This window comes from Colias eurytheme, chromosome 5 (genome assembly GCF_061535395.1).
Source record: "Colias eurytheme isolate Ceu_HAF_F1 chromosome 5, ilColEury1 Martin Lab GWU primary, whole genome shotgun sequence".
Taxonomy (NCBI): domain Eukaryota; kingdom Metazoa; phylum Arthropoda; class Insecta; order Lepidoptera; family Pieridae; genus Colias; species Colias eurytheme.
In genome coordinates this window covers 5,313,483-5,333,418 of record NC_142984.1, presented here as the reverse complement: position 1 = coordinate 5,333,418, position 19,936 = coordinate 5,313,483, and the positions used below count along the sequence as shown (strand labels likewise).

Below are 19,936 nucleotides of genomic sequence, written 5' to 3'. Positions count from 1 at the left end.
TACAATAACCAATCACATGTCACGCACCAAATTAAAATAATTCCAATAAACATGTTTAAACTTACCGTTTCTTCATAATTTTATTTATATTTCTTACTCTTTTTTTAATTTTCTTTTAAAAAGTACATAAATTACATACAATTTAATTTATACCAAAAAATTTAGTTATGATTAGTTTTTGACATGTTCCAATAATGAATTTACTTTTATAATCCAGATGAAGTCCAGATGATAGACACTCAAATACTGTCAGTTTAACAAATTTTATACAAAAAGGATATATTAAATAATATAACATAATCAAACAACATAAATTTTTACAGAAGTAAGTCACTTTAATTCCTTTATATTCCCAGTATAAACATAAAATATTTTACAACCACACCTTTTTTTTAAACCACCATTTTTTTAAATAACAGAAAAATTAACCAATAATAATTTAAGTCATAAGATTTGAACTTTTAACTTAGTTTACTCAATATTTACTAAGTTTCAATCAAATTGTAATTTAACATGCATATAGTTTCAGGTGTACCTATATTTAATAAACAAAAATATAATAAACATAATAATATGTAACAAAAACATAATATATGGGTCCCCTTTATGGCTTATACACTGTTTGTCTTAAGATGATGGTAGGATTTTGTTCAAATTGGTACCAAGACAGTTTACTTAATTCCAAAGTGGGGAAATACATAGCATGTGTGTACACATATATTTTATGTATTTTTACTTTCATTGCAACTGTTTTACTATAATTTAACAACATAAAATATATAATAGAGTAACCTTTTCTAAAAATCTGTAAGGTGTATAGTGTATCTATAAATGTGAATAGTGTTATCATACAAGCTCTAAACCAGGGGTTCCCAACCTAGCTATTTGAAAATTAAATAGTCGATATAGGTATATACCTACAATACAAAAATAGAAATTAGGTTAGGCAGAGAAGAACTCAATTTCTTTATTGTAAAAGAATTTAAAGAGAAATCAACAAATAAGGCTTAAGAAAAACAAAAATAAAACTCAATAAAGGCGATGCGCACATCGTAAGTATGTACCTATCGTCGTAGCAAATTTAAAATCATGTATGTCAATTTACGACGCTATGTAAGAAACAGTGATTCGAGCGCTCAAAAAATGTACTCGCGAATATAAGCAGATCAACTCACGGCGCCCCTCTAACTTTCTATGGCCCACAGTTTGGGAACCCCTGCTCTAGACATTTGTGAAACAACTCTTGTTTATTTTATATTTGTGTAAAATTATAGTAATTTATATATCTATATAAGATAAATGAAGAGTGATTAACTAAACATAGAATTATGTAGCACTTCTAGATCCTCTTTCCTCTGTTCAGCTCGCTTCTTTTCTTTTTTAAAAGCTTCATATGCCTCATCATCAGTAGGGAGTTCATGTCTGCAAAAAGGACATGAGTTGGTCTGAAAACATTTATAAATATTGTATAAAATGATGGTAGCCTTATCAGAGTTTAAAATTCAATATAATATAATATTTTTAATTTCACCTATTCTATTAACAACTAAAATATAATACATTTTCCATTAGCATGTTGATTGCTTTAAATATAATTTGTTTTGAAATATTATTTGCTAAAATATCTCAAATCTATACTAATATTATAAAGCTGAAGAGTTTGTTTGTTTCAACGCGCTAATCTCAGGAACTACTGATCGGAATTGAACAATTCTTTCGGTGTTAGATAGCCCATTTATCGAGGAAGGCTATGGGCTATATTATGTCATTACACTAAGACCAACAGGAGAGGAGCCACGCGGGTGAAATCGTGAAGCGCAGCTAGTAGAATTAAAAAAAAATAGTAAATAGATAGGAAAAAAATTAAATATACCTTTTCAAGCCACACCAAAATACATTTAGGATGAAAAATGTGATTACATGGCATTTTTTTAGCTTTTTCATCCTTTTCAAAGTTCTTCAGGCAAATAGGACAGCTTTTGTCTTCATCAGACATAACAATCTCTGGTAATTTATTAACAGCTTCCTTTGATGCAGGCGGTGGTAGTCTATAATAATAGTCATTGTTTTGGTTCATAATAAAGCATTAATCACTATGCATGTGAAGTATTAAGCATGAGTATTTTACAAGGAATGAAATGCCTCTCAAAATTCATAGAATTGAATTATATAGGAGTGAATTGTACCTGGGCCATTCTCCAGTAAAATTGTCGTCAAATATATTATAATCCATTAAAAGCCGCGCTAAATGTAAAAAATGATTAGGTTGTTCTCCGTCCTGTAATTCTCTCCAGCCCATTTCTTGAAAATAATCTGTCATGTTAGCAGGTTCTTCTTTAGTTGAATTAAACTTGGAATGTAATATTACGGAATTATTGATGTACGGTGCATATTATCAATGTAATTTTAAGTGTAATTAATTATATGATTAAATCACAATATTTAGGTATTTTTGCTATGTTATTTTTCTTTTCTTTTCTTTTTGCCAATGTTGTGCCAAAAAGCAAGTCAGGACTCAGGTTGTCCACATTTATTCCTCTGAGTCCACAGATGTATCACTATCATAGAATACAATTACTGATCACTATAGAACAATAATTAGTCACAGATAGCAGCAAAATTTCAAAGGACAATGCCCACCTTCCATACATTTGAAAACCTGATAAAGAAAGTTTATGTATAGACCGCAAGTATAGCAGGAATACTGCGTGCTTGATTAGGGAATAATTCCCTGTTTTCACTTTTACCAGTTAAACGCCAGGAATTTTAAAAAATACGAATTACTACTTTGTAGGTTAGGAATTGTCGCGGGCAAATTATCAACACAAATAGCTATGGAAATATGTAGGCAGTACATATGTACCAAGTAGGTATTTAAAAGTTAATTAATTATATCATTCTACCTATTAATTACAGAGAGCTTTCACTCAGGCAAAATGTACCTATGCTGGTAGTGCCAATGAGTATGTAGGTTAGGTAATCACTACATTTTGTAAAGAACCTACCTACTTTTAGTAAAAATATATTTTTATGAGTAATCACTAAAAGGATTGCAATACTTTATTCTGAACTAGTTATTCGCTCGCGAAGAAAATAATGTGGATCAAATACTGACCTACAGTCTTGCCTACAGTAAAGCAACTTTCTTATCTGGGTAAAACAGGAATCATAAATGAAACATTAATATAAGAAGGTATATTTTTATTCATAAATCGAAATCTATATCTCTTACTACAACATCATCCAACCGTTCAGCAGGAGCAGATATATTCTCTTCGTATCTAGCCCATCCAAGGTACCATACCAATGTCATGATGTGGGCACAATACCCAATGGTTCTGCGCCCGACCAAACAATTACAACAATATTCAATGATGCCAGCTCTACTAGATACATTGTTTTCTATTAAAATATATACATAATACGAAAGAGACTGCGCCGATTCGAATATGACAGGCGGCTGTCAAACGTCAAAACAATCCGTTTCACTCTATCATCATCATAATTAAACGTAAACTGATAATGTTCGTATTATTTTTTACTTGACTTTAATAAATGTTCATAATATTTTACTATTTAGGTAAAAGAATTAAGTACTTAAAATATAACAAACAGTAATAAAGCTAGTTAAAATAGTAAAAGTCAGTCTCCAGTCGTCACTCGCCAGCAAGTAAAACGGAACGTAGCAACTCTACAGATAACGTTCAAAAACCATAATTTCATTTTTTAAGAAGTTTGTACGAGTTTAGAAAAATAACAAAAATCTTTTTTTCCTACGTCTCTGATAAAAAAATGATAAGCGTAATGAGTTCACAATAAAATAAGCTAAATTTTAAGATTTGTTTCATTTCTATACATGTTCAGGTGAAAAATGGGCATTGTTCTTTATATTATTATATACAAAACAGAACATTCAAAAAAACCTGTGAAAAAACTCAACAGTTTTTTGAAGTGAAACTTCTTTATCGGGGTTGGAAAAAAATTTAGTGTAACATTTTTTCGTTACACGTGACATTTTTCCGTTACGCGCCATCTATTTCTTATCCCTACCACGCTAGATTCGACGTACTTCTGTAAAGTTGCATATAGTAAATTATTTTTTGAAAAATAAGGTCATAAAGAAGTTTCACTTCTTACGTGTGTACACACATTTTTTGAAGTGAAAACTTCTTTAGCGGCGTTGAGCACTTTTTCTGTAATGGGTATAAAATCAACTCTCGTCAGGACACGTGACCTGATCCAAAAAGCGTAAGACGTAATATCAAACATGCTCAACGTTAATAATCAAGTTTTCACTTCTGCCGGCACTCCCGGAGTTCTACCCGTCTTTTTTGAAGTGAAAATTTCTTTAGCGGCGTTGAGCACTTTTTCTGTAATGGGTATAAAATCTTAAACTCGCGTCAGCTTGGTCAGGACACGTGGCCTGATCGAAAAAGCGTAAGACGGATACTATTCCAAAATATCAAACATGCTCAACGTTAATAATCAAGTTTTCACTTCTGCCGGCACTCCCGGAGTGCAACCCGTCTTTTTGAAGTGAAAACTTCTTTAGCGGCGTTGAGCACTTTTTCTGTAATGGGTATGTATAAAATCTTAAACTCGCGTCAGGACACGTGACCTGATCGAAAAAGCGACGGATACCATTCCAAAATATCAAACATGCTCAACGTTAATAATCAAGTTTTCACTTCTGCCGGCACTCCCGGAGTGCAACCCGTATTTTTTTAATAAGAAAATTGCCTCACCTTATAATTTCTTAGCGAAGAAAACTTAGAGTCTCTTTATTGTACTACGTACGCGTACCCATCGGGATACTGGTGGGAAGGTGGCGGCTGCGGATACCGCTTTCCGCGTGGGAATTCGCCACACGGGCGCACCAGTAATTATTCAGTGAATGATATATAAATAAACACAAATCATATAGACCGTATTCAGAAAGAAAGCTGGAATCTTATATGCGCTTACCGGCGCTGGTTCGTTCTACACAAAGGAAGCAGGTTGAAGCAGACCAAGACAAATTTTATATGGCAGCGCCCAGCGCTGACCAGCGCGTGTTCTCGGCACCGTTCAACGCTTATATCCGGCGCGTGTTCATATATTTTCCTGTGCGGGTTAGCGCTTATAAGTTTCCAGCTTTCTTTCTCATACGCCCATATGTATTAATTAAGATGATATTGTTATTATATAATAAGTATAATTAGTTTTTGTGGTTTTAACACAGAACCAAGAAGCTTATATCTAATACACTGGATATTGCACTATGACCATTAACTTGTCACAAGAAAATATAACCTTGAATGACGTCAGTGTTGTTTTTTGTCTCTTTCTGTGGGTGACCACACTGGTTTGTATATTCAGGATTTTTCGAAATAAAAAAAACTAAAAATCATGGTCTATAAATAATAACGACATATATTTTTAACAGTATTTATATTATAATATTACTGGTCAACTTACATGAATAATTATCATCTTTATAGGTACATACCATTTTAATTGGTAGAGAATGATAGTTTTAAATAACGCTTGATAACTTTTGATCTCATACTACGATTTTTTAATTAAAATGAGTGCTACATACATTAAAACATCGTTTTGGTTACTCAAGCTTCAGTCTAAAACTTTTCAATATTCCAAAGGGAGAGTTGCATCGCTAGTGTTGATGTGTGGTAACGATATTACAGTTCTCAGAAATTCGTATGTCTTTCAGGAGCTGTACTTACGGTTACTAATGGTTTCATGGTGGTTAATTATAATATAATTAAAATTACTTTATCCACAGTTGAGACGCAGTAACAAGAATGTGGTAAATAAAAAGGTATAGCACTTTTCAAAAGGTATTTTTTTTCTGGACCGTAATCCTCAGGCTTAAAATGCAAACTGCATATTCTGGCATGTTGATAAATTTTACCCTTGATAGGCACTATGAACAGCCATTTATTTCTTTTTATTTCATTTTTGGAAAGCTGAAATCAGTAAAACAAAAAAAATTTGGTAAGTTAAAAGAACTATTAATTTCTATGTTAAAGAAGAACAAACATAAAACCACATGTGAGTGCAATATCGATGTCGTGCGTTGTTTCATTACTAGTATAAAAATCTTTGAAATGGTGTTCTAAATGTTCATCATAATTTTGTTAACTATTACAATATTTTCTCTTCGCTATCCGTAAAAACTCGTCATCATGGTTACCTTACTTGTTAAATTGGTTTATTGAAAAATGATGAAATTATTAGGAAAAGAAGATAGATAGAAGATATTTAGCATGATTGATTACTAAAATGATGATAAAATTGACGATTTTTGCCATGAAATTGATTCTAAACAGGTAAATGCGTGAGTATTGAGGAATATTGTAAATAGCGTAAATATACACTTGCCTGTGAAATTTTATGCCAGAATTTGGTGTCCAAAAACTTCTGCAATTTTTCACAATGCAATACATTATTTATATATTAACTTAAATATTCGAAGCGACGCAATTTTTTTTACACTTATGCCATATTGTCAAAGTGAGAGTTGCTACAATTTTATTATGGTAACTACCCATAATCAGGGAGTATTGCTTTTTAATAATTGGTTCAGATACTTATTTTATTTAGCATAAATAATAATTGTCTCATCCAAAAATGCTTCTGAATGACGTTGTTGGCAATTTATCAACAAACTCATGTACAAAAACTAACCTTTTGCACAGAATATTACAGCATACATAGTAGCCTTGGGAAAACTTCGTATTAACAGTGGCAATACCAAGTTAGGTGTGAAAGTGATAAAACACAACAATTTTCTTGTTACACGTCAAATGTTCATACCGAAATCTCCAGTGTATAAGATATAAGCTTCTTGCACAGAACATAAGCATTTTATAAATGTACTGTCCATGATTTAATCATCAGTGATTTTTTTTCTCTGTGGCTAGCTGTCAAATGTCATACGTCTCACGTGCGTTGTTACTTGTTTAAGTTGTTTACATCTTGAGATTTTGAGAATCTTTAACATAGTTACTATACTCTTTGCACTACTTGCCTTGTTAATTGCTCCGAGCTACTTGCTCTGTGGAATCTACTGGAATCTACCAGCTACCTGCATTATTTAAAAAAGTGAATAGAAGCAATTTTATTTCTCAGAACAGTCAACAGACAGCAACAGACGTTATATGGACGATATAATATTGTACCGGCTTTTGCATACACTTTACAGTAAGACAGGTCAACATTTGCTTTCGACATTGTTTTACTAATAAATATGTATCTCTGTAATAAAATAACAAGAAATGGTAACTATTTTATTTTTGTTACTTTACAAAAAATGTCGAATAAACCTTCAAAAAATACTGAATCATTGTATTGTAAGTCAATTTATAGTGGTAAAAATGAAGTGCTGCACATAGAATAAATTTTATTAAGCGCAATATGTAATCAACAATAACCGTTGAAATATGTCTGGACTTCGGTGAATTCCAACTTGTTACTACAAAACAGAACAAAAATTACTAAATTACTTGGTTATAATTTTTAATATTATGCTTAGCAATGATTCAGATAATTGGCAATTCAGTTAATCGGCATTCGGCTTTCTACTGTATTTCGTTGAGAATTCAGGATATCATCCTATACATCTAGTCATTACATTATAATAATGACAATTACTCTGTCCCTTTAAATGATTTATTCTTAATGTTAAAAAATTACAACTTTTGACTCTTTTTCAGAACAAAGAGCTGTGAAGTCAATCTAAACATTTTTCTCAGTCATTCCACTTATATTTAAATCTGATGAAAAAGGAAAATATTTTAAGATGAATAAGTATAACAATAATACTACAAAGAATATAGCAGCAAACAATGATAGTAATATTGTTACCTCAGTTGGAAATTCATGGATTATCTGTAGATCGAAATCTTATCCAGGACGTGTTTATTATTTTAACACCGTCAGCGGTGAGGCAGCATGGAATTTGAGTGATGCAGAGGTAAAAAATTTTAATTAACTATTTAGGAAAATAAATTTGTAACGTCTCTTAATTACACAAATATTTATTAGTTGTCTTGCTTAATACAAACTTGACCTTGAAGCAGGAATCAAAAGGTGTTTGTCTATCATACACCATATTATTTACAAATAACATAAAATGCTTTATAATTTATGTTTTATTAACCCAGATTTATGTATCATTAATTCAAAATGGTTTTGGAAATCAAAATGATACAAAATATATGTCTATTTCAGGCTGAACGGGCTAAGAAAACTACATTAGAAAGTAGTCATAAGTTGAAGCTTACTGAATTTCCAGAACCCGAAGAATCACCTCTAGATTATGTTTGCAATAATAATAATCAATCAGTCAAACAGACTATGTTGCAAAATATGGTTCCACCAAAAATTTATAACAAACAAATAATAAATAACAAGTTCACAAGGCATCCTATGCCGAGTACTAGTTATAATCAGTTTACACCATTTAACACATTAAATCCTGTGGGGTATGCTTACACTCCAGTTGTGAATGTCCCAGCCAATTCATTTATTATAGCACCACCAATAAATACTATACAACCCAGTATAGAAACTAATATTAATCCAATGCAAAATCAAGGATTTAATTCATCTGCCTCATTATCAAAATCTTTTCCGAATTTCCATAATAAAAAATTTTCAAGATCATCATTCAATTCTAAAATATTTAATAAGAGAAAGATATTTCAAAATACAAATTCGCTGAATACATCGAACAGTTCCGTTGATCTGCGTCAAATATTAGTGACTATGAGGAAGAGAAGCCAAAGCTGCTGCAATACAGTATCTGAAGGTACACATAAAAATAAATTTTAGTGAAGCTACATTATGTAAAACAAAATTAATTCATTTTAAATTCTTTACTCTTTCAGCACCAACATATCAATTATTTAGTAATAAAGAGGTAATAAAAGATAATGAAGTAAGTTCCATAGATCCCGATAGTTCTGATGCTTTTCCTGAAGTAAGTACCTATCCCTTCAATTTTCTTTTTTACAACTTAAACCACAAAAAAGTACATTCGAAGTTCATTGTTGATGTTCTCAAATAATTATGTTTTTTCAGCTGGTGAGAAATGAAAGTGATGTGCAAGTAATAAAAAACTTTTTTGGTATTAACTCAGACTCAGAGTATTGGTTAATTGTTGCTGATGAAGATGTATTGCTCAATCACACTAACTTTATGATTAAAATTATGCAGTTAGGTAGGTGTTTTTTTTTAATCTTATGTTATTTATTATAATTACCAAACTTATCTATGAAATAATATTTTAGATGAAAAATGTCGCCTAATAATCCCGCAAGTTGTGATACTGAAAATACAAGGGTTGACTACTTCTATTCATAACAAGGCTTCACTTCAAGCTGCATCCTTTATATCTGAGGCGCTAGAATCAAACATTGCTATAATTGGTATGTTATCAAACATTGCTATGTTTCTAAAGTGATTTTGAATATTATATACAATAAATTTTAACAATTTCCTTATCTTGTTTTACTAGATGAAGAGAATTATGAAATAGACGATTATTACGAGAGTATTTTTAGTTGTTGTTTGAAATTGGTTAGCCAAAACTTTGATGTGGTAAGTACTGCTTATTATTTTAAAAGATTAAAATTTTAAAACCTGTTACCACAGTATTACAATATTATTTCCTACAGTAAGGAAACGCCTTTGATGTCGCGCGATGCCGCCGCCAGCGTAGTAGGTACTTACGCTGCCACACGAATATACGCTAGGGTTGCAACAAATGGGAAATAAAACAATTGTGATTATTAATATTATGATGAAATCATTTATTCATATGTACATTCAAAATAATTGCGATTATTAAATCTGATGTAATTATTTGTTCATAAATATATAATTACAGATATTGCACTGCTAAATATTATTTACGTGGACACTTTATTTTTGGATGTTCTTAATTGTATATTATACCATTTAACTAAGTAATGCATTCGCATCGGGATGTACAATCTGAATAGAAAATAATGAGGACAACATATACATAGCTTTGATTTTAATTCAACAGATACAATTACATAATACAATCTTTCTGAAATATTGTTTCCTTCTGGGATTTCAATGTAGAAATACATCCGTAAACGGAACAATTTTTGCGCGCCATAATAGAATATGTAAGTACCTATGTATAATAAAATTATTACACAAAAAATACGACTGCGTCGTCCTTTCGCGATAGTTAATGCAAACTCAGCGTGATTGCATTAAGCGGCCCGCGTCGCCCGACCCCCGCCAGTTCCCCTCCGTTTCTCTGCACAAGTACATTCGTCGCCATACTGTAGGAAATATGGTAATACTGTGCTATTACTTTGTTATTTTTAACTATCCCAAGACATTATTTGGGAAATTAAACTAAACCTTTTAATGATTCCATGATGAAAACAAATAATAGGACATACATTTTGTTTACTTACTTTAAGAAACATTGTATTTATTCCACATAACTGAACAATTTGCTTTCAACATATTCTAGGTTTTCATTTCCGAAAAGGAAATGTCTCCCAATGAATATGGCTGTTTAATGTTTACCATGAACGATATCAAAGCTTTCCTTATGGATAGAAAAATTAATGAAGACGGAAAAATATTAATAACAATACCAAATGACAGTGGGCATGAAGTTTTTTCAAATAGCACTGATAGAAATAAATCAGTTGAAGTTGTAACTGAAGAAGTAAATTTAAAGGATTCTAAAATAATAACATATCTACCACCTACTGAAGATAAGGGTGTGCAAACCGACAATAAATCACATAGAGCAGACGTTGCCATTCAAACTGATTTCCATATTTCTAAGATCATGCCTAATTTATTTAACGACGATAAAAGTACCAAGGGGCTAACAAATAAGCCAGAGAGAAAACCTAGACTTATCAGAAGAAACCTAGGCTCTAATGTAACAAACAATTTGTCCAATTCAGCTACTAATACTAATAATGCTAAGGACAAAAAAGTATTTGTTGAGCAAGGTACCAGCACTAACGAACATGACAATGTTATTCTATTTAAAATATCAAATAAGGCAATGGAGGATTATCTTAAAATGAAGTCAGATGAATGGGTATCCCGGTTTGTGCAAATAATGGAAGAAGCATTGACACAAGTTTTGCATCAAGATACTTCTTTTATTCTGGACATGCCACCTCCGTGGACGATATATGAAGCTTCAGAATGTATCAAACGAAAATTCTCTAATGAGTGTGATGTATTTGATGCGTCATCGAAACTTTCGAACATATTGTTTGAAATGGGTGGTTTGAGAGGTGAGTAAATTTTAATATGAGCTTCTATGTTTTGTTTTATACAAATATAACGAGAACATTATTTGTTTTAGGTAAAATTAATATTAACATAGGTCCTGAAATGTATATGAAAATGTTTAGTTATGGATATTATTTGATTGATGCTTTACAGGTTAGTCCGATTTTATTTTATTTTTTTATTTCAAAAATTATTAATTTTATTATAATAAATTTGTGTGCTTTGTAGAGTTTAATACGTAACAATGAAGATCTACAGATAGCAGGAACATCTTTAATAAAGCTGTTAAGTGATATACAAAATCCTCACTTGGATCCCAGCAACAGCGATTCATTTACAGATCTTGAGAGCTCTCGTCACAATGACTCTATTATATATGGTAACCAAGGTAAATTTTTAACTGTAAAGATTCAAATTATTGAATTTTTTTATGATCAAGGTCAAAAGCCTAAAAATTAGTTTTATTGTTACATAGATATGTATTAAACGATTATTTAAAACATTCCTCAAAAGAGGGTCATAACCTTAATGCAAAAAAGTATTATTTACTGGGGTTTTGAGAATTCTACATAGAATATTATTTATTTTCCCTGTATTTTAGCCGTTCGTGACCAGCAAGGAAGAGCTAATCCTCCAAACACTGAATTTGTGTCGAATTACGATACACCTTCAAAATCCACAGGTCAAAAACTTACTGATACAAAAATTTTAAGAAAAGAATCTGGCTTAATTCATTTACAAGCCCAGGAAATAACAAAAAACATTTCACCAGAAAAACAGAGAATAGTGCAAAAATCACCAAAAGTTAACAAAGAAGAAAAGCAAATTACAGCTGAATCGCCACAAAAAGGAAAATACAACTTAAGAAACAAAACATCTAAAGAGGTAAATCCTTTTTTTATTGAGTTTTTTCCAATATTATTCATTATTTTATTCAAAATTATTTTTATTTTAGGACACGAATGAAGTCGTAGATGACCTTAATGTGTGCCCAAAAGAATCATTTATGACAAATTTACATTTAACAAATAGAAGCATTCATGAGAATGACGATACAATAGATCCGATAGATACGATAAATCCCACAAATGGACATACTTTTGACGACAAACAAATAGAAGGAGTAAAAGTCATGAGAAATTTCTCAGTATGTCCCGAATTTGAGAAAAGATTCCAACATAATTCAACTACATTTTCAAAAATGTATGATGATCAAAAATTGGATTATGATGAATCGGTTGCTTCTGAGCCTGATGATACTCATGAGGCTGACAAAGTTGATTCTCAGTCGTTATCTCCAGATGACGAATGTAACTATAAGCTATCTGAAAGCTTTAGACATTTTTTGGATGAAGTCGGAACCAAAGTGAAAGAAAGTTTTTTGAAAGTTTATTCATTTTGGTAAGTATTTTATGTACTTGGTTTATTGCACAATAAAGTGTTAGATAAATAAATAGGTAATAAATAAGTGTAAATAAATGGGCGAATAGCCAATTCGAAAAAAAAAAAATAAAATTAATATATTAAAACATTTTATTTAATCATATTTTAGTGAAAATTCAAGAAATAAACTCTTATCACCTGTGGACACTTACCAAAAAGTTGAAATCCGAACTAAAGCTGAGAAAATGGCTTCGTTTGTGGAGAAAATGTGCTCATCACTTAACAGGTATAACGATTTATGTACCTTTATGTATCTTTAATTTTCAAAGCCAAAACCTTTTTGATTTCCGTCAATACTTGAATGTTAATATTAATAATAATCATCCTAAGGAAAACAAAAAATATTAAAACATATTACAACTTACACTTTTTCATTATTTTTTAAGGATATTGGAGAGAGAAACAAATGATACCCAGGAAGGTACTCGTGAAATGTTAATAAAATTGGGATTTGATAGAAAAGATATAGATGAGAAAGAATTAGAGTATTATCGGTAAGTTAAAATTTAGTGACCCTAAAAATTGTAATTTCAAAAAATCACTTATGTATATTGTGTTGGAGACTAGAATATTGTGTTTTGTAACTGGTCTTTATTTTACATTTACAAATTTTAAAACATTGTCTTAATTTTGGTATTTCATTTTTTTTCTCGTGTTATTGATGCAAAAATAGATTTCTGTCCATCTTAATTTTTTTCTCATAATTTCTAGGAATTTCATCGATAGATGCGTAGTACAAGGAAATATTCTGCAGCAATCGTTGATCCTTTTAATCGAAGCATCACAGGAGAACGCATGATCATTTAAAAAAAAATTACAAGACATTAATTATCACATATAAGTTTTTGATAAGCAAAGTTGATTTATAGAAAGTTATTGTTTATAGAAATTAGTTTTTTATTTAGTTAGATTTTTTTGTTATAATTAAGTGCCAATACTTCATTAAGGTTAATTAAAGTCTATACGTGACATACACTTAAAATCTTACGAGTATAATTATTTGTTTAAGACACAAATTTCAGAAAGATTCTGTATTTTTTTAATGACCTTTTACCATGTTCATTATCAGAGATTTGTTAATGTTAAATGATTAAGTGCATTCTCAAACAGAAACTGGAACATTTGATTTATAATAAATTGTAACTCTTATAATATATTTTTTATAACTCTTACACTATATTTTTAATTTAGGCTGTTTGCACACTGACCCGCACCACGCATCGTACCGTTCGATTAATGGCGGTTCGGAAGTTAGCTGCGAATGCACGAGCGCGCAGGTATCCGGCCCTTAACGTTCCGGTAATATCTAAAATTGTTTTCTGTGCATCAGATCGTTCTATGTTTTTGATCCGCCCTTAAATTATTTTGTTTCGTACCTACTGTACCGCGCGAATGCGTTTTTAAACGCTGCTTGTTACTGTATTAGATCACATGCTCGCTACGCTGCGTGTTGCGGGGCAGTGTGTGCCAACCGCGTTAGTGCGAAGTATTTTTTTTTTTATTTTCATTTTTTTTGTATTGGGCTGTTCTATTTTTTTTTTTTGTAATAAACGATTACATACATTATTGCCCAGTTTTTACATTTAATTTCATAATACCAACGACTTTCTTCTCTTACTCTTATTTCTAGAGTTGATTAAATCATATTTTTACCCGCGGCCGCGGTGACCAAATTACAGAAAAACGGGAACGTAAAATAATTTAACTGAACGTAATATTTCATTTTATACTTACTGCATACTTTTTCATATCGTAGTATGTAATGCGTTTTCTATATAAATAATAAAATGTCATCGTATTCAGACATCTATTTTTTTTGTTTAAATCATACTTCAACATCTAAATTGTTGTGATATTTTGTAGCTTTAGCTTTGATTGCTTTGTGTTATCTACTGTTTGAGTAAAAAATAGATTGTAGCCTCATAACAGAAATGCATACAGTAACCTGGCTGCCTGTGGAAAATTTTCAAGAAAATCTAGATATGGTTTCAAATAAATAAATAAAAGGTTTTGTATTCTAATACATATTTCAAGGGTAATGGCGCACTTGGCTTTATGCTATCATTGATATTAATATATTAAATTTGTTAAAATTGTCTATCCAAACTCAATGTTAAAAAAAGTTTATAAAGTTTGAATAAACGTTTTGTATGTAAAATTTGTTTATTTTTAAATAATTCTTACTTAAGTTGTCATTTATAAAAAAATATTGTAAGTAAAAAACAAAATCCTCAAAACATTATGTTTATTCAAAAGTCTTACAAAATATATTTTATTCTCTATTATAACAAAACAGTGCAACAATTATATGGCGTGAAATTGTAATAATTTATTGAAATGATAATAACGTTTCTTGACTTTTTTTAAATAATTCTTACTTAGTTCTCACATATAAAAAATATTTTAAGTAAAAAACAAAACCCTTAAAACATTATGTTTATTCAAAAAAGTCTTACAAAATATTTAATCTCTATTATAACAAAACAGTACAACAATTAGTTAGATATATGGCGTGAAATTGTAATAATTTATTTAAATGAAAATAAAGTTACTTGACTTGATACATTAGATCGATTCAAAACCTCTTCCGTCCACAATCCGCTGTGCACAAAATCTCGGAAACTGTATCACTGAGAGTAAGAAGTCAGTTAGACCCTGAAAATAAAGACAATAGTTACATGTAACACTGTATGTCGTGAATTTGGCTTTTACTAAGCATGGTCTGAACTCTGAAGCCTATTAAAAATATACATATGTGAATAATTTTGTGATAAGTAATTTATTGTTATGGTGCTATTATTATAGGCAGTATCAGCTGCTTATCAGCATGTTTAATAGTCGGCTACAGGTTAGTCATGTTGGTTCGTACTCCAAAGTACAATCTCAAAATCCTGATTTTTATATTTTTATTTATAATGAACCAGCGGTCCGCCCCGGCTTCGCCCGTGGTACATATTTCGCAATAAAAGGTAGCCTATGTTCTTTCTCAGAGTCTAAAGATTGTCTGTGCCAAATTTCATCAAAATCGGTAGAGAGATTTAAGCGGGAAAGCGTAACAGACAGAGTTACTTTCTCATTAATTATAATATTAGTAGTGATGTAATATGAGGTTACATTAATACCTAATTATTGTATGAATGTGAATAAATGTGACTAAACTCATTTCATAATTCGAGAAGAAGTATTTATAAAATTAAATATAAATTTTATTATAGTTTCGTTTCGACATAATTTGCAATGACATCTATGGACTATTGTTATACTATGTGCTGAATACAAAATTACTTACCGATAACGCATCTATACACACGGTGAAAGGAATAATTATTATGTAGAAGCCAGCCGCTATGCCTGCGACCCAAAACGCAATCAATATTAGGATCACCAGCCATATTAATGAGAACAAGATATTTCCCATGTCTGAAAATAAAAGAGAGTTTTTTATATAAAATACAAATAAATCTATGCAACCGGCCGCGGCGTACCTACTAGATTATTAAAATAATCGATAGTTATAATTTATAAAGATTATAAGCTATCTCTATGAAGAGCCCCTGTAGAAGATAGGGGAATATGTATAAATTTAGGCTAGATAAAATAATAAACTCGAGTACGATTCTGTCTAAATTTTATTTCATCTTACGAGACGCATAGGTACCGGCCGAATTGATAACCTCCTCCGTCAAGTCGGTTAAAAAACGATTACTCGATTCATATATTTATAGAATTATTGTGTTTTTAAAATATACTATGTGGGTAAAGTCGTGCCAAAGACCATGCCTATACTTACCTACTATACACACGAAAGGTTTCTAATATTAAATGTCATAGACATGGTAAGCCATAATAAGGATGCCTTGTTGATTAAGTATGGTAGCCGGATTATTGATTGTGGGCTACAACGGATAGGCACAAAATACGAATGTGATGAATATACAGAATAGAAAATCTGTAATTGAATAGGTATAATCTTAGTTAGCTGAATTATTACCTACCTATAATAATTTACTTAATTGACATTCCAGAACACAATGTGGTTCATCTAAATTAGTACCTACCTATTATTAAATACTTACATTATTATACATTTTTAAAAAGTCTCAATTAACTAATAGTTTCAAGTTTGTTGTAATATTTTATCAGATTTTTTTCCTTTTCGTCCAGAATGGATATAGTCCATTGTAGTACATAGGTATACTATCTCGATGTTGAAATGTTACATTTTTTAGGCCCAACCTTGCGTTTTTTAGAGGATGCAATTTTATGTTTTTGATGTGTAGGGGGGGTCAGTTAGAAGCTAAAACCAATCAATAGCTAAGTTATGAGTACTGAAAAATAGTACTCACTTCGAAGCGCTGTAAAACCTTAGCTATTTACTTAATGAAAAAATGTTGTATATAAAAGTTGTTCCTCGAAAAACAATCTACAAAAATGGTCTAATATGATTTCTTCGTAAAATGATAAAAAAAGTTTTACTGAAAAATATAAATATAGTCTCTTATTTCTGAACATTTTCGCGTATAACTTTTTTATTTGTAGTTCTATGACAATAAGTCACTGGACCAAAGTTGTAGAGAATTTAATTTGCAACAAATAATGCTAACAATTTTTTTTATCAGATAAATAGTTTAAGAGATATATCGTAAAAACCATATCAACCGCTATTTTCAAGATGGCGGCCATGGGACAAGGGTGGCGACCCCACAAACTTGGTGTTAGCTTCTCACTGACCCCCCCTTCACATCAAAAAAATAAAATTGCGTCCTCTAAAAAACGCAACCCAAATGTAACTTTTCCATGGACTAATAGCTACTAATGATAACTACAGCTATGCTTGCATATAAAAACTGAATCATTAACTTTTTAATGTATACTTAGTGCCTAAACAGTTCTGGCATACCTATATAATATTATTATCAATCGCGTGAAATTTGGTCAAGGTACGCGAACCACGCATCGTTCAATGAAAATGATTGTGTCACCGCTGACTCGTTTTCGTGCTATATTCGTTACAGCAGCGCAGCGTCAGAAATTATTAAAAAACAACAGAAATATTGTAAAATTATAGTGGAAATTTTCATTAAACTATATATATTGATAACTACACATTATATTTGTAAATACATATTTTATTGTCAAATAACACCAAGTAAGTACCAACTCAGCACACACAGTCAGTTTATTCATACCTAACACCTAAGCAGTCTTAATAAATTACTTAGTAAGTCTTACACCTTTATTAGGTTATGGGGTTTGTATTCCCATTATGAGATTGATCATTGAGATTGAAACACGTAGGTAGTAACTTTGATTATTTATTGCCACAGTCACACTTATAAATTAGAACATATAATTTACAGAGCAAAACGATTATAGTGGAACAATAATTTAATACCATGTGAAAACAGAGTGTCTTTGAACTCTGCAAACGTCATTGACAACATAGATAATGTTGCTATAATGGAAATTATATAAATTAGAAACGCCACACCACCCCCCTACGAAGAAAATATGGGTATACATATAAAAAACATTACAAAATAATATATGTATGAACAAAAACACAAAAGAAAAAAAAAATGTACACATAAATTTTTATAAGTCTAACATATTCCTAAATCTGACTCGTCTCCCAGATCTGGTGGTGACAGGTGCACTGGGAGATTGGGTTTCACAATTTAGTGTAATTGGGGTGGGTGAAAGGGCTATATGGTTAGTGTTACTATTGTTGGGACGTGGGACTGTTGAAAAAGGTGTTCCCTCCGAGTCTATATGCGCAGGTTTGATCCGGTCTACGCTGACTGTGGTGTGTTTCCCATTGATATCTAAGGTCAGGGTTTTATCCCTCCTCTTAATTATTTGATAAGGTCCTGTGTACGGGGCCTGCAAAGGACGTCTCACTGTGTCGTCTCGGAGCAATACGTGAGTAGTTTCTGACAAGTCTTTGAAAATGAAAGATTGTTTATGTGCGTGATTTGACGCGGGTATTGGCCGTAAAATCTCCATCTGACTTCTTAAATCAGATACGAAATCTGCTACGTCGTTAGGGCTTCTGCGTTCTTCTGCTTGTATAACAAGTTCCCCCGGTAAACGGAGAGGTTCGCCATAAACAAGTTCTGCGGAAGAAACATTTAGGTCCTCTTTGAGCGCGGACCTCATGCCTAGGAGTACCACCGGTAATGCCTTACTCCATGTTTGAGCATGGCACATAAGCGCACTCTTTAGTTGTCTATGCATTCTTTCCACCATGCCATTAGCACATGGGTGGTAACTGGTTGTACGCACACGCTTCGCCCCGCATACGTTCATCAGTCGACGAAATAATGCGGATTCAAACTGTCGTCCCTGGTCCGTTGTGACAGTACATGGTACTCCGAAACGTGAGATCCAACCAGTGACAAATGTGTCTGCTACTTCCTCGGCTGTGATGGATGACATAGGCCAGGCTTCTGGCCACCGTGTATATCTGTCAACTGCCGTCAGACAATAGTTAAATCCATTTGAATATGATAGGGGTCCAATTATATCGATATGGATACTGCGGAATCTGCCCGACGGATTTTTAAAAGGTACCAAGGGTGAGTGAATATGTCTCGTCACCTTAGATCGCTGGCATTCTAAACAGGTTTGAGCCCATTTGCGGCAATCCCTATTAATGTGCGGCCATACATAGCGCTCTGCTACAAGACGTGTGGTAGCTTTGATACCCGGATGGCTGAGATTATGTAACCGATCGAAAGTAGGTTTTCTGAACGGTAAAGTAAGATACGGTCGAGGACGACCTGTTGATGTGTCGCATAATACAGTAATATTAGTTCCAGGGATTATGATCTTTTTTAGCTTTAAGGAGGAGGATGTCATCAATTTCTTCAACTCCTCATCACCTTCTTGCGAAGCAGCTAATGTTTGGTAATCATCCTCTAAGGAAATAGTCTCTATTCGAGACATGGCGTCTGCGACTACATTATCTGCGCCTTTTATATACCTTATATCAGTAGTGAACTGACTGATAAAAGTGAGTTGGTTTAATTGCGTAGGAGGCAATTTATCTCGACGCTGAGCAAAAGCATAAACGAGGGGCTTGTGATCTGTGTAAATAGTTGCATGCTGAACCTCTAAAATGTATCGAAAATGTTGTACACTTTCGTAAATAGCCAACAGCTCTCTATAATAAGCTGGCCATTCT

General features: G+C 31.8%; 2 protein-coding genes across 5 annotated transcripts; one reads left to right on the top strand and one right to left on the bottom strand.

Moving 5' to 3' along the window:
• Positions 1–320: 320 nt before the first annotated feature.
• On the bottom strand, positions 321–5,156 carry LOC149908444 (E3 ubiquitin-protein ligase RNF181). Of its 3 annotated transcripts, none has more exons than XM_090101912.1 (4): positions 2,187–2,388; positions 1,874–2,048; positions 1,309–1,445; positions 321–759 (listed from the first exon to the last, which is right to left on the bottom strand). In XM_090101912.1, exons 1-3 carry the CDS (start codon positions 2,318–2,320, stop codon positions 1,311–1,313), a joined length of 444 nt encoding a protein of 147 aa, XP_089958038.1. In that variant the 5' UTR covers positions 2,321–2,388; the 3' UTR covers positions 321–759; positions 1,309–1,310. The 3 variants fall into 3 exon arrangements, with proteins under 3 accessions (XP_089958038.1, XP_089958039.1, XP_089958037.1); XM_090101913.1 differs by lacking the exon at positions 321–759 and adding an exon at positions 4,746–5,156 and having other exon boundaries at positions 878–1,445; positions 2,187–2,301; XM_090101911.1 differs by lacking the exon at positions 321–759 and having other exon boundaries at positions 878–1,445.
• Positions 5,157–7,054: 1,898 nt separating this feature from the next.
• Positions 7,055–15,400, top strand: LOC149908443 (uncharacterized). 2 transcript variants are annotated; one of them, XM_090101909.1, is made up of 15 exons: positions 7,055–7,280; positions 7,716–7,975; positions 8,233–8,812; positions 8,892–8,983; positions 9,085–9,223; positions 9,294–9,431; positions 9,521–9,603; positions 10,520–11,309; positions 11,381–11,460; positions 11,536–11,695; positions 11,909–12,192; positions 12,263–12,708; positions 12,860–12,976; positions 13,137–13,244; positions 13,462–15,400. In XM_090101909.1, the coding sequence occupies exons 2-15, from the start codon at positions 7,802–7,804 to the stop codon at positions 13,547–13,549; spliced, it is 3,279 nt and encodes a 1,092-aa protein (XP_089958035.1). In that variant the 5' UTR covers positions 7,055–7,280; positions 7,716–7,801; the 3' UTR covers positions 13,550–15,400. The 2 variants fall into 2 exon arrangements, with proteins under 2 accessions (XP_089958035.1, XP_089958036.1); XM_090101910.1 differs by lacking the exon at positions 7,055–7,280 and adding an exon at positions 7,396–7,508.
• The last annotated feature ends 4,536 nt before the right edge of the window (positions 15,401–19,936 follow it).

Excerpts from the sequence above, each read along its gene's own strand:
- LOC149908444 (XM_090101912.1), bottom strand. The coding sequence starts at position 2,320 with ATGACAGATTATTTTCAAGAAATGGGCTGGAGAGAATTACAGGACGGA. Across the intron at positions 2,049-2,186 it reads TTTACTGGAGAATGGCCCAG|ACTACCACCGCCTGCATCAA; the intron begins GTACAATTCACT and ends CTATTATTATAG. Across the intron at positions 1,446-1,873 it reads TTTTGGTGTGGCTTGAAAAG|ACCAACTCATGTCCTTTTTG; the intron begins GTATATTTAATT and ends AAATGTTTTCAG.
- LOC149908443 (XM_090101909.1), top strand. The coding sequence starts at position 7,802 with ATGAATAAGTATAACAATAATACTACAAAGAATATAGCAGCAAACAAT. Across the intron at positions 8,984-9,084 it reads GTTCTGATGCTTTTCCTGAA|CTGGTGAGAAATGAAAGTGA; the intron begins GTAAGTACCTAT and ends ATGTTTTTTCAG. Across the intron at positions 9,224-9,293 it reads GATTAAAATTATGCAGTTAG|ATGAAAAATGTCGCCTAATA; the intron begins GTAGGTGTTTTT and ends ATAATATTTTAG.